At 44.0% G+C, this 18109-nt stretch overlaps 1 protein-coding gene across 3 annotated transcripts in view; it reads right to left on the reverse strand.

Moving 5' to 3' along the window:
* The window catches only part of Adcy8 (adenylate cyclase 8), a 219163-nt gene extending 204134 nt beyond the window's left edge, over nucleotides 1–15029 (reverse strand). For all 3 annotated transcript variants that reach the window (XM_021183269.2, XM_021183268.2, XM_021183267.2), the window contains exon 1: nucleotides 12861–15029. In XM_021183269.2, the coding sequence (XP_021038928.1) occupies nucleotides 12861–13820 (960 nt within the window). In that variant the 5' untranslated portion in view covers nucleotides 13821–15029. The remainder of the gene's footprint in view (nucleotides 1–12860) is intronic.
* Nucleotides 15030–18109: the final 3080 nt, after the last annotated feature.

The following is an 18109-nucleotide window of genomic DNA, read 5'->3' on the forward strand; positions in this document are numbered from 1 at the left end:
CCTTGTACTAAGGTCAAATCTAAGTGGATTAAGGAACTCCACATAAAACCAGAGACACTGAAACTTATAGAGGAGAAAGTGGGGAAAAGCCTCGAAGATGTGGTCACAGGGGAAAAATCTGTAGATTGCTTTTGGCAAGATAGTCATTTTTACTATATTGATCCTGCCAATCCATGCCAAACTGTCTTTGTTAAAGGAATCATTTCATCACTCAGCTTTTTGTCACAGTTGTTTATTAGGTTCAAATTCTTTCTTATTCATTTATACAAAGAGACATTGGCAAAAGGAATCTAAATGTCATTTGGTTATACGCGAAATGACTAAGGTATAGCAAGATGAAGTGGGTTCCTCAAAGCTACCTTGGCTCTTTCCTGGGGGAGCTGCTGACAAATAAAACTCCATAGACACCATGCTCCCAATATAGACATTCAGGGTGAATAAATGGCAGATCAATCATTGTTGAGTAATGTTGACATAAAATAGCTTGCTGATCAGAGCTAACACACGTTTTAAAATCCTGACAAGTGCTACAGTGTCACTAATCAGATATTCAAAAGAAACAATTATCTGTCAATTAAATATCATAGTCATTAGTCTCTCCAAAACAAATTCAGTGACTACAGAAGACTTATGGTCTTACAGCAAATAACCGTATTGCAGCTCAACCAGCAGAAGAATTAAATATTACAAACCCTATAGTAAGTTGCTTTTGCTCAATAATTTCTCATGAGTGATGTCTTTAGACTCTTAAGGTCAAAGATGTTCAGATGTTGTATTTCTATAAGAATTACCATTGTCCGATTTAGGAAATCAAATACCCAAGACAAATATAAAACCCCATATTCATGTTAATTATACCTCAATTTCACAGTGTTTGGATTTTTTCTTCTTTTCATAGGTAGAGTTGAGTGTGTGTTCATGAGTTGCTGAGTGTGGGTGAGACATGTATGAATGTGTATATGGAGACCCCAGATTGATGTCAAGAAAATTTCATATTCTTGGAGGTAAGGTCCTCTCACTCAACCCAGAGTTCCCTGAGAGTATCACTAGCCAGCTAGCTCTGGTAACCCCTGCCTCTACAGGCACCAAGCTTACATGACATATGTGTGGATTATTTATCTGGTTTTCTTGCTTGGGTGGCAAGTACCTTAACTGCTTAGGTCTCCCCCACCCATGGTAGACATTTGTAGCTGCACAGGAAGCTAAGGCAGGTGAATGGTATGTTCAAAGTTGTATTGCTAGATGATATTTTAGGTGCTGTTTTCAGTACAAGGCTCTGTATTCTGTATTCTGCAGACTAATATGAAAGAAGTTGGTATTTTTCTCTTATAAGTTACCTCTTCTGAAAATAGCATAGTTAACTCGGATAAAGTGGTCCTAGTAGACCATTGGTTCCAGTGGGAAGCATTGGAAATGAAAAACTGTAGATTGGACCTTCTCATTAGTCTCTGGATTTGAGCGAGATGATTTCACTCTTCTGAGCTCAATATCCTCAGATGTAAAGTGGAAGAAGCAAGAGCTGTTCTGATATGATTACTCAAGCATTTGTTCACAGACAGGTAAAATGAAGAGTGAAATCTACAGACACTTGAGGAAACATTAGATAAGGCTAGAGACTTGATGATGACTCCGGGATTACCTTGACTCTGTGACATTTATAGCCCAGCTGCCGAGACAGATGTCGAGATCAGGAGTTGGATAAATTGAGGCAGAACACACAGTATGATATAATAGAGAGTATGATAGAGTCTGATCTTAGCACTGAGGTTCCTTTTAAATCAACTCTGTTCTTTGGCCAAAGTTACTGAGAAAAATCCAGAGCAAAAACAGGATGAGAGTTTGCGGTTTCTGTGGACTTAAGGAAATGTACTTACATGGTTACTTTACACACTCACACACACACACACACACACACACGTATAGGTATACACATACACATATATAAATACACACATACATATGTACATATTCCACTGTGCAGTTTCTCTCTGTCTGAGATGGTGAGGGCAGGCTCCAATAGATTATATGATATCACTATGTACTTTGTAGAAGAAAAGGGCAATGCTAATATTTCATAAACAGAAGAGGCAAGAAGACTTTGTACTCAGTGATTGCTTACCACTTGGAGACAGGAGTCCATCCTCCAGGATGAGCTGTTAACCACTAGGCTAAGAAGGCTCACCAAAGAACACAGTGATTGTTTTTCTTTGACCTTGCTCTCATTGACTTAGTTTCTAACTGGCCGTAGAAAAAGGAATCACATGGGAGAGTACTTCATGGAACTAGACATAGAATTGTTTCTCATAAACATTTTTTTGAAACTCTCTATAGAGTATTTGACTAACATCATTGGATACAGGCTTTAGTTTCTCTGCAGTTTTTACTCAAACTGGTCTAGTTAATGTGTAATCTGGCTTTTACATGATGGAAGAAAGCTGCAGGAATAAAACAAATAGCCCATTTTGTACAATGCTCTTCCCTTAAGAGTGAGGCAGAGTCTCTTGCTTGGTGAATACCAGGACTAAGGTAAAAGAGGGGAGAAATGCTTTTCAGACCACACACACTAATCATGCACAAGAAAGGCCAAGCCAAGAAAGGGACTGAGTGTGTACATGGAATTATAAACTGATGTGGACCCCAGAATTCAGAGCCAGAATGCTACAGAACAGGGAAGATAAAGGAGAGAGTCGCCTCTCTCTTAGTATTAGGGCTCTACCTTGAATCGGTGGGTCTGACTCGTTCAGAAGTTTCAGAAAGTCATGTTGGTGAGACTTCCTGGAGATAGTTTCTGGCATTCATTCTTATGAGATAATCTCACAGCAATCTCCCATTCTTCCATCTCTTACACTCTTTCTGTTCCCTCTGCCACAATGTTTCCTGAGCCTGATGTGTTTTATACAGCCCACTGAGAATAGCTCAACAACTGCATTTTGCCTGATTTTCTGTATGGTCTCCCTCTGTTGCAATGAGAAGTTTCATCCAGGAGGGGTGAGGACTATACTTATCTGCCTGTATAAGGACAAATGCTTAGAATGCAGTTAAGGAATATGCTAGTTTAAGGCAGATTTCTGAGTTTGAGGCCAGCCTGCTCTACAAAGTGAGTTCCAGGACAGCCAAGGCTACACAGAGAAACTCTGTCTCAAAAAAACAAAAACAACCAAAAAAAAGGAATATGCTAGTTTAGTAAAGAGGACATTAAGGAGAGCAAGAAGGGGTATATGGGAGGGTCTGGAGGGAGGAAAGGGAAGAGAGAAATGATATGATTATAATCTCAAAAAGTGGAAGAAGTGGTAAGTATGAAAAACTGTCAGAGATGGGTGAATACAAATAGTTCAGCACTATAACTTTTATTTTAATGAAATAATCTGGATAATGCTTTGAGGCTTTCCTTATACTATTTAATAAATGATGGCTAGTAAAAACAGCTTTTATATTTTTGATAATGCACACCACAGGGTAATGTCTGGCATATGGGACAAAGGAAGTGACTTCTGTGATTGTTTTCTCATTCCCTGTTGGTGACTGTTGGAGATCTGGGAAGGAATCAGAAGGGATGTGTTCAGGACATGGACGATCATTCCAATAAATGAAAAGCATGCCATTCAGAGATGTCTTTGTGTTGTGTGCTATTGACACAAAGATAATATGATCCAGTGGCTGCCCTCAAGGATCTGACAGGCTGGTGGTTACATGGGAAGGTGAGGACACTGTTGTGATAGGTGAAAATTCAGGGTGTGGCAAAGGTCCAAGGAAAGAAACTTGAACCTTGCTGAAGCTCCTGTCTGCCCTCCCTTGGGTGGGAAAGATTATCTGGGTTCCTGGAGAAGTACCCCAGTTTTCACAGGAAGGTCAAATGAACATAGTAACTGGCAGTCCCCAGAACTGCAGACCTTCCTGACCCTGCAGATCTACCCTGACATTGGGTAGACTCATCCTTCTGCTACTAGGTTACCAGGCTTGGGATATGTTCAGCTTGTGATAGACAAGATGATTTGTAAATAACCAGCCTCAGTCCTCTGATGGCTCTTTTGCATGCCCCTCATCAAGAAGGAAGAGCCACATTCACCGCTTTTTTTTCCTAGAGTTTGAACTTTATTTTTTTATTTTTTTTTTTGCGCTAGTTCCTATAAGAAAGGCTTCATGCTTAAGAGACAAGAAGAAGTCAAAAGAAGCCAAGACCTGTGTATGATAAAAGTGTTTGCTGAACCCTATGCTCTGGATGTGTTTTGAACACCAAGGACAAGCTTCCCTACCTCATAACAGGATTCACAGACTCCCTTCCCCAAATCTATTCAAATATCAGCTCTGTTAAAGCACAGCCTGGTCAGTTTGGTACTCAGTAGTGCCCCAGGACTAGAATTCACTAGGATGTAGACAGATAGTTAATGAACGGTTTACCTACTTAATACCCATTCTCCTATTCCTCCTTATTAAAACCAGATGCTGCTCTTGAGGAGCAGCAAAATCTAGTCTATTTTCATCATTCCTTGCTGATGCAGTAGCCATGTGTGACAGCTGTGGTCCCTACCATCTAAACAGGTTGGTGCTTTATTAGGCACAGATCCCAGAGGAGCACCCAAAAGAACAGCCAGTTAACATAATCATATGTCTTTAACTTTTAGACATACTGTCCTTCCTCCTTCTACCTTTTTCTTGAATGCAAACTAACCCTGATTACTTGTAGGTGTAACCAATGACTTCCAACTGGCCTTGAAGAAATGACCACCTATACCAGAATCTTTCTAAGGACCATTCCTATGGATTCCTGTCAGTACAGCTTTCCCTTCATGAATCTTCCTGTTGGAGAGCCCATCACTTAAAATTGTGGCTTTCCAGATTAAAGAACCTCACCTCTTTCATGGTTGGTGTGAGACACACATAGAATAGTTAACCTCCTTGTCACAGCAGAAGCACAGATATTTGAGGACAGTCACCACATTCCTCTGATATTCTTTCTATCCTCAAGTGTGCCTGCAGTAATTTTCCTATATTTTTCTCATCCTGATTTGTTAAAATTTGGGAGCTATGTTTCTTACAGTCTAAGTTGAAAAACTACACGTACTATAATTATGTACTGACTATTCTTTAGTAGTCTATTTTATGAACAATCTTAATTTATTTGTATGCAATCATGTAGGCATAGATATGGACATAGATATATGCGTGCGCGCGCATGCGCGCGCGCACACACACACACAAATGAAGAAACTCTGAATTTGTTTATTCTAGTCAACTAGAAAATCAGCTGGTACAAGTGAAGGATAGATTTTTAAAAAGTAAAGTGGTTGTAGGTTTTCTTCTCAGGTAAAATTTTTACATGGTATGTACTTTAAATATAAATAGCAGCTAAAAAATTCACACACTTAGAAAGAACCTCCCCCCACATTAATTTCAATTTCTGTTCACGTCTAGTTCATGTCTTCACCATTTAGATGTTAACATTCCTTAATAAGGAAGAATAGGAGAATGGGTATTAAGTAGGTAAACTGTTCATTAACTATCTGTCTACATCCTCGTGAATTCTAGTCCTGGGGCACTACTGAGTACCAAACTGACCAGGCTGTGCTTTAACAGAGCTGATATTTAAACAGATTTGGGCCAGGGAGTTTGTGAATCCTGTTATGAGGTAGGGGGAGTTTGTCCTTGGTGTTCAAAACCCATCCAGAGCAGAGGGGGAGCCTTGTGCTTCATAGGCATTTTACAATTTGCAACACCAATGTTTAGGCATCTATTTTTAAAAAATAGAGCATATTAGATAACACAATATCTAACAGTTACTTCAGGTCTTGTGTATCTTAAAATTATATATAATTCAGGTAAAGAAATTCACATGACATGCATTCATTCAAAGCCCAGCACAGAGATAGTGTTAAACAAGCCATTGTATGTTTATTTGACATCAGTTCATAAACTCAGTCCATTGGTTGGAAAGAAAGTCCCATGGAACCATTTGCTAAGAAAATGGCTTCCATTCGAACTAAGATGTGACTGGAGTCTCCCACTGCATGCACAGTATCTCCATGGTTAATTAGTCCTCTCTGCAGTCTTCTTCTACCCCACAGGGCTGACTGAGAAAACCTTGCCCTGAGAAGAGCTGGCTTCTCAAGTGCTGCTTAAGTGACCTGGCTTCCTAAAATATCCTTCATAAACAAACTCACATGATATGATTTGAGTGTGTAAATCCAATTACATTTCCTGGGAAAGCTTGCGGCCAATTACTCTGGCTTCCCCTGCTGCAGGGGGTTGACAAAGCAGCATTCCTGTACTCATCCTGAGGAAGAAGCTATTTATATAAACCATTATCTGGCTGACTGAGGTGAAAACCTATGTGTCACAGATGTTCCCCAATTTCTAATGCTGCTGCTAGACTTTAGACTCTTACTTCAGTTCTGAAAAAAAAAAAAAAAGAAAAGAAAAGAACCAGACATGTGCTTCAGAAACAATATGTCAGATGAATTGACATATTGCCCAATTGTCTATTTTGGGCCTACTGGTCTCTCAGACAAACAGCCTTGTGCCCCTTTGTTGGTGAGAGAAAAGGGTTGAGATGAATATTGCAACTGTCATCTGTGTTCTGGAAACAAATACCTGCAGGATCAACTCAAATGGACCAACTTGGGATGTGAATAAATCCTAAGAAATATTTAGACAGCAGTGAAATGTCGCAGATGATTGTACTAGTATCCTCCGATTGTGTATGAGTGTGTGTATGTGTTTAATCTTTTCCTCTTATGCTTGGTTTCACTTATTTTTGGTGAGCTCTTAAATGCCATCAATCAATAGAGTGTAAATATGACTAATGCATTCGTCCCACTTAGCAGAACATTGCAGCTGCTGCTCCAAAATTCGAGTCAGCTCCCCACCCCCACTCCCAGTTCTAATCTAATTGTGCTCTGGCTCATTGATGACAGTCAGGTGACATACTCAGATATGAAGGGAAACAAATTCATAATTTAATCTTGAACAACACACATTACACAATCAGTTTACAACTCTCTCTAAATATACAGACACCAAATCTATTTGCAACTCTTAGACAAAGATGCCCACAGGCCAGGGCCAATGGGATTTAATTGATCATTTTGGCATCATTACAAATCCTTTACAAAACCAAACCACCGTCCACCATAGCAGACAAACAAGATAATAGTTTAAACAAAAATATAAAAGGTATAACAAGAATGAAAAGCAAACATGAAGAAAGAGAAAATAAAGGCCATGAAGGGAAGACTTGTATTTTACAAGCAGGAGGATAATAGTTCCATTCTCTGGCATTCAGGGGTGCCTCTGAGGAAGGCTAACACTCAAATATGCTTTTGGAAGGCATTTTTCAGACATGCTGATTGCAATTATTATTTTAAATTCCATATGAATACCCCTAAAGAATGTACAGAAACAGGGGTAGTCAGGGTTTAGAAACTGCATACTGTAACTAGAGAGGTGAGTTAAGTCAGAGTGAGAGTTCAATCATACCATTTAAATGGGTAGCTCTGTGTTATGAATTGAGTGTTTACCAAGTTAGGGGTGGTTTAAATCACGTGTCATTTATTGTACATTAAATAGTCATCTTAATTTGATTTGAGTTAGACACAAAGAGCCCTAGTCTTAGACAAAGATGTATAAATGCACTTGTGTTTAAATTGTATAAATGAGAGAGAGAGAGAGAGAGAGAGAGAGAGAGAGAGAGAGAGAGAGAGAGGCTATAACTCTATTATCGTTTTCTATTATTTCTTTGTTTTTACTCTGAGGTCAATGCCTCACTTAAGTGACCAGAAGTGCATATTTAAACCACAGTTTCTCTCCTAAAACCCCACTGCTCCCATCACACCTCTCTATCTTATCTCCTACAACTGCATGCTGTCCTACACAATTACTGATAGGAGAGCAGTCTAACTGGGTCTCATGATTTGTCGGATTCAAGAATCATTACTTAATCAGCACTTGTCTGGTTGTAGTCTCTGCGGTTTGATGAGATCTGTCTAAGACAGGAAAGAACTATCTAACTGACAGCATGACCTTGAACAAGGATTAACCTGGATTTGCATACCTGTCTGCATTTGCTCATAGGGTTATCTTGCAGGAATCACTTTCTCTCTACACTTATCTCCTTATTTGCTTCGACAAGGGGCACAGAAGTCTAATTAGTCACTGGCTGTAACATTTTAGATCCCCCGAGAGAGAAGAAGCACAATGCAGTCATCTTTCTGGTTAAGTATTACTGCTCTCAGTTTTCCAATAACTAAATGATTTCTACCATCCTGTGTCTAATGAGCTGAGAAATGAGAACAAGATGATTTTCAAATGTTAGGTAGCCCCTCTTATTGTCCCACGAAATTAAATCAGAATAAAATGCTAATCATAGCTATGGTGCTTAGAATGTACCTGGGGCCTTATTATTATATTTTATTTATATGTATAATGTTATCTTATAATACATTTTTTGATTAATAAATTTAACTGCTGGATAAACAATTGGCTTCAAATGGAGAAATATCAACTTCCTAGAGAGTATGGGAAAGACTCTCAGTGTCATTGATTTGCATACCATATGTGAGGCTGACACAGTTTAATTTTAATTCAGTGGCTGAAGGGTAGATGTCAGGCTACCTGCAACTGAACTCTTATAGGGTGTTAACTTAAAAAAAAAGTTCCAATTGGGCTTTGCAACTTAAGAAGGTTTCTCATTTCTAGTGTTATTGGACCCAGAAAATGTGTGGGCAATTTGGGTGGTTTGTTATATTTTCCATGAACTTCTCTCTCTCTCTCTCTCTCTCTCTCTCTCTCTCTCTCTCTCTCTCTCTCTCTCTCTCTCTCTNCTCTCTCTCTCTCTCTCTCTCTCTCTCTCTTTCTCTCTCTATGTGTGTGTCATGTGTGTGTGTGTGTGTGTGCTCGAGTGTACATGTGTGTGTTTCTGTTGTATTGTGTGTTGGAATTTGGAGGGCAGTGATTTAGTTTGTTGCCTGAGTAGAAAGAATACAAACCATTTCTATGCTGAGAAGAATTCTCTTTAGTGAGCCTTTTAAGATTAAGACTCATATCCACAGTGGGAACCAACTTGTGATGCATATTCACAAGGGGCTTTGTCTGCTCCTATGGTGGGTCGGCAGAGATTTGAAGCACAGTGGTTGCCCTTTCAAGGCACAGATGTGATTTCTTAGGGATGGAGACAGTAGCAGCAGAAACTCATGGCTTGGATTAAGAAGGCAATTACTGGCTCGCTTATTACTTTTGAAGATGACATTTTCAGTGAAGTGAGGCAGCTGACAGAGTGTAGCTGACACTGGATTCTCGTTTTTATCCCATGAGTCTTGAAAATACTAAGTTAAACCTGAGCCACCCTCTTACAGGGAATTAAGATTAATGCAAAGACCTGATATTCAAAGGGTTTATGGCCTTCGATTGATGAATTGGTACCCAGCTGAGCAGAAAGATTTTAAAGAATCTATGCCATTTCTGGCATTTTCTCTCTCAATTCCTTTCTGCATTTTTCATTAAATGCTCATTGATGGAGCGTATGGCCTTGTACTCTCTTGACTAGCAAAAGGAGTCCATTTTACTCTTAGTCTGCAGAAAGGATGCCCTTAGAGATTGCTGAGGAATAGTTAGCACTGGAGTTCAAATTCTAATTCTGTACTTATCACCTGTTAGCTCCCTGGCTTCAGAAAGTCCCCTGGGTTTCCGGCAATCTAATCTTTCTTCTTTGAAATAAAAATGAAGGGCAATGTTGCCTATATATCATCAGGGATAGCAACACCAACAAAGGATCTAAGCTCTATGTAAAATATTGTACAAATCGCATGCTGTCTATTTTGGTTTCTCCAAACAGTATTTAGAGGTAAAAGCCTGTCTTATATACAAACAACTTAATTGTGTATACATGCTTGTATAGATGTGCTTGGGTGGAGGATTCTTTAATCAACAAAGAGTTTGGGAAGTTGAATATTTTTGTAATCATGTGGTGAGCAGTCTTGTTTGTATGGAGATTCTCTTAGGTGCATACTCTGTGTCTGGTATTTGTTTAAGTGCTATGGATGAAATCGTCAACATGACAGCAATATCTTGCCCTTATAGTGTGTGTGTTCTTGTGAGCATCGAGACTTCAGGTAAAAACAAAAGAGACACAACAAAATGATAAGATAGTTTCAGACAGTGTGATTGCTGCAGAGAAACCCAAACAAGGCATGCACTAGGGAGAGTGGCTTGTGAGAATCTGGACAAATAGAATATGCCAGATCAAATGAAGAATAGGGGGAGGGGGCGGGGGATTGACCCAGAATGCAGATGTAAAGACAAAGAGGTATGAAAGTTCCTGAGATATTAGGAAGATGGAAAGATGGGTGAAGAATTTTGGACCTCAAGAAGAGCAGAAGAGGAAGAGTTCGAGGAGGACAAGCAGCCCCTGGGGGAGAGAGTAGGCTGTGGTGAGTGAGCACTTAGGAATTCACTATGGTGGCCCACAGAGGTTCTTACCAAGTTTTACATGTGATTTGTGCACTGAATATGGAAAATAAACCAGTATTTCTTAAAAATAAAGCAGGGCAAAACAAAATAACCCCCCCCCCCGGAACCAATAAACCAAACCAACCAACAGACCAAACCCAAAATAACACAAACCTAGGGATTTGGAAAAGAGAGAAACCCTCCACTTTCCTGCAGGCTCTAAGAAGCTTGCACCCCTAGGGGGCGCCAAAGGAAAATGTTTAAAGGAACTTGCAGCCCCAAGCTGAAGAATCCTATGGCCCAGGTAGCTTCCATATGGCAGAAAGGGTATTTGGCCTATGAAATCCTATTAAATGAATAACCTGTCCCAAACAGAAAGGCGAAAAGGCTTAGTTTACATGTCGTGGGCCTTGGTTTTCACAGTGGAGAACTGTTGATCATAGGATGGGAGTGGGAAGACATTGGGGGTTATTTTTAATCTTTTCCCATCTGGTAGTATTTGAGTAGAGTATCAAACAAATATGGAGCCAGAATTTGCTTGCTGGATTCACTTGGCAAGAAAAACATATCTATACTTAGAACTTTGAAGACATTCATAATTTGACACTTAGGGTGTGTTTTTCTAAATACTACCCCGGCATATTTTATGTGGTCTTTCAGTAATGTGCACCAAGTAAGGCTACTGTTGAAAGGCAGTAGGTTGTAAATGAGGCTTTCTGTATACATCAGATATCTGTGGTTGATTGTGAGAACAACTCAGACTGAGTTAGGTCTTCAAAGAGGAGGAGAGAAGCAGGAGACAAATGAGGAGGATACCAGAGGGAGGGGCAAAAGAACAAAGCAATGATTTGCTGACATTGAAACATAGTAAAGAAAAGGAAGAAAAGAACAGGGGTGCTTGGGAGAAAGTAGATTTGCATGCTAGGGGTTCAGACATCCCTAGGGGTCCACAGAATTTGAAGTGCACAGCTTATACATTGTATAATATTATACAATCCCAGGCACAGGCCTTAAAGCCTTCTTCAAGGGACACTCTACTATGCGTCAAATATTAAAGGCTTGGGATATTTTCCAGAGCATAGTCACCATTGCCTGTAGTGCAGAAAAGTTCACCCACCCAGCTCTCAGCTGGGCTCTTATCTCCCTCCTGCCCAATAATCCCAGCTACATGCTTTAGATACTCTTAGCTTTTCCTGGAGGAGACACTTTGAAGAGCACAGCCAACCAACTAACCAGATAAGCAGCCTCAGCAAATAGACACAGCCATCGTGAAAGGAAAAAGACCCCCAATGCAATTAAACCCCAGAAGGCAATGATGGGAAAAGCTTTCTATTGGGGCTAGTGATCTGCAGATCATCAGTCATTTGCAGTAGGATTGCCCATTATACATGGCTAGAAGAGTTTTAACATCAATCCAATAGAAGAGTAAGCAGAGATGTTGAGAGCAGGACAGATGCATACAAAAAAAGCCCCTAGCCAAGCACCTCACAGTTGCTTTCTTCCAAAATTGAGTCTGTTGATGTTTCTCTCTGTAAAGGAGAAGCCCCCACACCCACTCTCCTTGCTAAGTACCAGATATTTGTTAAACAAAGTGTCAGACCATTAATTATCAATTGGTTTTAGTGAATTTAAACAACAGATTCTTTGTCTACCTTCCCAGCCAGAGACAACGTGAACTTTGTTCACATAAGCACATTCATATTTAATGAGGGAGAGGAAGAGGGAGAAAGGAGAGAGACAGAGTTGGAGACTTCATCTAAGTATTTCATTAAAGTCATCTACATTGAAGCGTCTCTTTTAATTAATAAAAACTTATATTCTTTGCCAAGAGTCTGCCATCCTGAAATTCCTGAGACCCATTTATTTATGTATTTATTTATTCAGAGATCAGGGGCTGGGCACTGTAATAAGAGACAAAACCACGGTAGATCCTAAGGGCACTAACATTACCTAAATAAAATCCCTGTCATAGGACTGAGAAGGATGGAGAGGACCTATTGGAGGGCGCCCAGCACTGCAATTCCATGTTTAGCAAAGATGAAATCCATTCAGAAACAAGCCAAGCAGAAAGCCAAGTGAAGAATCCCTTACAGCAATCTGCTGTGCGTTAGCAAAGCGCCACAGCTCAAATCTAGGCAGTTCTCCTCTTCTGTGTGTCCTGTAGACTTTGGGTGTCAGCAGAAAGGCTTATGTTAGAGGAGAATTACCAGCCAGAGTAGAAGAGTAAAGTTAGCCGTTTTGTTTCAGTTATTATGAGCCTTGACTCCCCCGACCCGCCCCCCGAGACGCACAAAGCCTAAGTAAGCTAGGGAAGCAAACTTACAAGAATGCGCCCCCCCCCCCGCCCCCCAGCTCTCTAGAAGTTATTTCTAAACAACCCAGGGGAGTGGAGCTGGAAAGCAAGTGCAAGCAGGAGTTACCTGGTTGATGGAAAAGACCGCTAGCCTGGGTATGAGTACTTGAAGGGTGACTTGCAGCAAGGATGTGCCCAGGCCGGCCAAGATGGCCCAGGTGAGAGGCAGGGGAAGCATGCTGTAGGTGGCGAAGAGTGTAAAAAGCACGTAGCCTATGCCGTCGCCCAGAAGCCCATAGCCCAGGCCTGCTGCCAGAATCTGGGTGGTCATAGCCACCCAAGTGACCACGCCGCTGTATTGCAGGTAAGTGTGGGAGGTGTTGTCCTTCCTGACCACCACGAGGGCGCAGATCACCACCTCGATGCCAGTGAAAAAGCCTAGCAGGATGCCCTTGAGAGGGTCCATTGGAGCCGAGGCCAGGCTCAAGTGCAGGACTAAAAGGGTGAGTTTGGTTAGTACATCCAACACGTTCATCACTACCTCCGATTTGCGCCTCTGGCCCAGGAAATAGCGTTGGTAGAGGCGCTCCAGATCCCGAGACTTGAAGGAGTTGCGTAGGGTTGGAAAAATGACCCCTCGGTAGCTGTATCCTCCATTGAGGAAGAAATCTGAGTTACTTGGGGCACAGTCAAGGTGTAGGAAGCCCAAGTCGCCCCCGCCCCCGCTGCCACTGGCACTGCCGCTCCCGCTGCGTTCAGGAAAGACTTTGGTGCCACCGGTGTTGTGCGCTCGCTCTCCGGGGCCCAGAGAATAGAGAGGCAGCACCGAGTCGGTAGACAGCTGCGGCGTGTGGTGATTGGGTCCGCTGCCCGCAGGGTTCGAGGCTTTGCGGGAGCCCCCGCCGCCGCCGCCGCCGCCGCCTCGGTGCCCGTGGATGAAGCGCTGCTCGGTGATGTGCCGCACCGCCGTCTGCCACAGCAGCCGCTGCGGCCGAGAGCCGCTCCCGTCGTCGCCGGCCGGGGGCGTCGGTTGGATGGTGTAGAGTTCCTCGCTGCCACTAAGGCAGTGCACATCCGAGAGCTCCATGGCTTGGGTCCGCGGGGAGGGAGGCGCAGACACTGGTTGTGTCAGTTGGTGATAGGGGTTCCTAAAGACCCGAAGGCCGCTTGGCAGCGATCCCTTCTTTCCTAGGCTGCTCGACTGCAGGAGCCCTGAGCAGGGCCCCCACAGGTCAAGTCATAGTGAGTCCGGGAGCAAGGTGCTCCTGGTAGATTGCAGCGGACCCCTGTGTACTGGCAAGCCACCTTCCCGCCAATCAGCTCAGCTTGGATACGCAGTGAAAGTGGTGGCTGTTTGTCCGCGAAATCCTCAGCGCTCTTAGCCACGCTGTCCCTTGATGCACTACAGCCCCCTGGCTGGCTCTAGGCTCAGCGTCTTGGCGCAGTCTTCCTTCTCCAAGAGGCGCCTGGGCACCGCGCTTCTGCTGCGCGTCGGGCGGGTCCTGGCTGCGGCACTGGACTCTGGACGCCCACGTCTCGGTGGCTGCAGAAAGGCTGGCCAAGGGTGACCGATGGCTAGGATGGGTGCTAAGTTAGCAGCTGTGGCGGCAATCATCGCCCTTCGGATAACTCCATTGCGCCGGCATGGGGAGCCGGGGCGGAGCTGGAGGCGGGCGCGATGAGGCAGGAGGTGTGGGTGATGGTGAGGCGGGAGGGCGCCCCGCGGGAGGGCAGGAGAAAGGTGGTAGCCTTAGCACTAACAAGTCACCAAACAGTTAATTTGGAGGTGTGCTGAATGAAGCTCTCTCTTCGGTTCCTTCCTTGTTATGGCCACTTCCATAGCAAATACTGGCAGCGCGGGTTCTGGACTGATGCATTCCTCAAGGAAGATCGTGGCGGGGCGCTGCTAGCCCCAGGGTCCCAGCCTCCGCTACAGGACTAAGTCACCGCTGCTAGCAGCGATTCTGATGGATCGCAGCACACAATTCCCATTCCCTTCACTTAGCTCTTTGGAGTCCATTGGGCCTGCCAGACCCCAGGGGGTGTGAGGAAAGCACAAGTGGGAAGGGCAGTAAAGCCAACAGCTGAGTACGAAGAGAAGCCACAGGAGCGGATTCCTGAGCCTGAGAAACGAGCCTTGGCGGGTGAGGCGGTAGGCGAAAGGTTTGAGCGAGAAGAGAGGCTCCGGGCCGAGTGGAAGTCGATGAGACGCCTCCGGATCCAGGGAAGCGCGGGGCTACTTGGGCGCTCGGAACCGCGCAGCGGGACCGGAGCCTGGGAGGAATTTGGAGACCTGTCAGAGCGGTCAGACACCCGCGGCGACTTAAACCCGCCCCCGCGCCAAACCACGCCCCCGGAACCCAGGATGGGGGAGGGGGTGAGAAGGGTGGGGGTTGGGACACCGAGGCACCCAGATCTGCACAGGACGCCCCAGGTTTTGAAGGGCCGCACGGGTGGGTCGAGCGAGCGCGGGCTGCTGGAGCCCCGAGCCTGGCAGCTCTGCGGTGGAGCGCTCCAGCTGGCCGCGCCCGCTGTTTCCTCCGCGGTTCTTTTTTAAGCACTGGCTCCTGCCCTTGGCAGGTGCAGAGCCAGGATCGTAGGCCGCTTTGCCCACGAACTCTTTGAGACCAGAGACGCACACTAGAGGGGCTCATTTCCGCCCTCCCCACTCGAGAGCGATGTAGTGTGTGTGTGTGTGTGTGTGTGCCTGCGCGTCTCTCTCGGTGTGTATTTAATGCCAACTTTCAGGTTAAAACCAAAATCCTCTCAAGAAGCCGCTCTCATAGCGGTGGGCAGCCTCTTACTTTTCTCTGCTCCCTGGGTCTGGGTAGTAGAGGGTATTAGGATGGGGGCGTGGTCTGCATATTTCGGATACTAAATTTGTCTGGGCTGTCAAGAAAGGTGCGAAGGAGGACCTTCTGAAAGGCATTTCCAGGGGCCTCCTGGAGGCAGTATTCCTGCCTGCCTAGGTATGTTGAGGGTCGCGGTCAAAACCCAAGTTGCCCGGCAGCGGTTCTTGCATCAGCACCCAATGCAGCGGGGTCCTTGGATTCTGGCTTTTCAGGGATCTGGTAGCAGTACCAGTCTGGAGCCCCATTCTGCAGGTGGTGGAAATCAACACCTCTGCCACAGCGACTGCGGCTGCAGTCAGTGAAGCTCGGGCCCTGAACAAAGTCAGCTGATGGTCAATGACGTCAGGCTCTGGGCGCTTTCGCAACCCCGCGGCGTCCCATGAAAGCCTAAATGACTTGGCCAAGCCGTCTCCAGGACACTATTCCCACCCCTCACCCACCCTATCTCCCCCACCCCCACCCCCGAGAAGGCGATTTTTATGCCTTCTTCTAGTGCAAACTCCTAGCTCATTTTGGTCCTAAGCAAAAACAGCTTTCCCTGAGGATCCAGAGCGCCCTCCTCCCATCCACACCAAACCGTTCTCAGGGTTATTTGTAGCGGCTGTGCCCCAGAAACCTGTGTTTTGACTCCTCTTTCCAAGTCTTATAGGTCACCTGCCTCGCATAGAGCATCAGAAAGAAAAGGGGAAAGTCCTTTAAGGCACTATCATTTCTCACCAGCATTTCTGGAATTTGGTGGACTCAAGAGAGGAGGAACTCGATTAAACGATGAATTTTGAATAGAAAGAAATCTGATTCTATTTTAAGTTCAGCTTGTGGATATATTAATTTGTTAACTGATCCTTATGGGTCTCGTTGACCCTTGGGAGCTAGAAGTTAAGAGCAAAGCATTAAAAACAACCAAACAACCAAACAAACCAAACCAAAAACACAACAAAACTAAAACCAAAAGCCAGGTTGTTATGTAGACATCAATGAAACCAATGTTTACATCAGTCTGAACAGTTTATTCTACTTTTAGATTCTTGGACTCAGGCTTTCCGAAACTTCTGAAACTCTAGGGTGGCTAATCTTTTAATCTGAAGGAGGGGAGAGAAAGGGACTAAAGAGTGAAGAGTTTCCCCAAAGCTCTCTGGTCTGGACATAAAGATGCGATTGTGGCTTTTCTCTTCTTGAGGGCACCTGCGCAGTCACCTGTGTCAGTGACCACCTAAGCATCAGTGCCTACGGGAGATGTTTCTTCGGGTTCTTCTGTTTCCTGGAGCCTGAGGGTTCAGCCTGGATCAATGAGGAGTTGAAGGCAGATGGAACTTTCCTGTAAAATTCTTCCTCCAAGCTGGACTCTCCCCAGGATGATTTATTCAGCAGCAAGAGGAGGCAGACCAAAGAGGGGGAGACTTGGGCTCAATCAGATAAAATGACTCAGGTTGATGAATGAGCACAGCTTGCTGCAAGGAGAAACTCCAAGAATTTCATGAAGTCAGAGGCTGGAGCAAAAGCAACTCGGAGAAAACATCACGTCGGCCCAGTTGACCTTTTCTTTCTTATTAGGGCACTATCACAGTCTATTGTAAAGTGAGAGAGCTGACTGCGTAGAGGATTCAAGTGTGGTCCTTCTTACTGGGGCGGCATGATGCTCTTCAGCCTCCAGAGCATTCTGTTCTTGAACGAGAACTTTGGGTGCACACAAATACTATACTTATTTTGTAACATGCCAACCACCAAATGATTTCTTACTCAAGACATGCCAAGCATTGTGTTGGAGTCTGGGAGGGACTAGGAATGTGCTGTTACTCCCTATATATTTCACAGTATCTACTGTGATCCCACTACAGTATTTTGACATTTTAAATTTACTTTTTTATATAATGACATTTCCCTTTTTTGGGACTTCTCATTTCATCTTTCTCCCCTAAAATGCTGCACAGCCCATTCTTCAAACCAGAGTAGTGTCTTTGCATAAAACCTTTTATGATATCCCTAGTGACCATAAACGAGGTCCTCTTATGCCATCTGATGATATGCTTTGTGAACAGTGGTGTAGCTCCTACCAAAGGGATTATAGATCCTCCATTAAATCCCAGGTCTTCATTTTCATTGCTTCTCCTGGTGAAACATTGATGCCCTTGAAGGGTGGCTCAATTTTCTTTGTTGCCATATCCCTTGGCTTACAGGTAATTGTAAGGCTAGTGACATTTTTTCCCTAGCCCCTATCAGCTGTCAAGCTCATCCCCAAGTCCTTCATAAGTATTCCACTCAACCATTTCAGTAATTCTGTGAGTCAGGCCTTTGTCGGCTTTTAGGATTCCCATTTTACTGAGTAGGATACTGCACACTGAGGCTTCTTATATATATAACTACCTTTCCCCAGGATGGGTGTGGTAGATGGTTAGGTACATTTGGATAGTCCAAGTCTCAAATGCACATACTTAATTAAAGTTTTGTAATTAATAATGACTAACTTAAGCAAAACTGGTAGAAGTGAAAACACTAAATGTATGCTGATTTTTCAAAGGCAGATTAA

The sequence above is a fragment of the Mus caroli genome, chromosome 15 (assembly GCF_900094665.2).
Source record: "Mus caroli chromosome 15, CAROLI_EIJ_v1.1, whole genome shotgun sequence".
NCBI classification, from domain to species: Eukaryota; Metazoa; Chordata; class Mammalia; order Rodentia; family Muridae; genus Mus; species Mus caroli.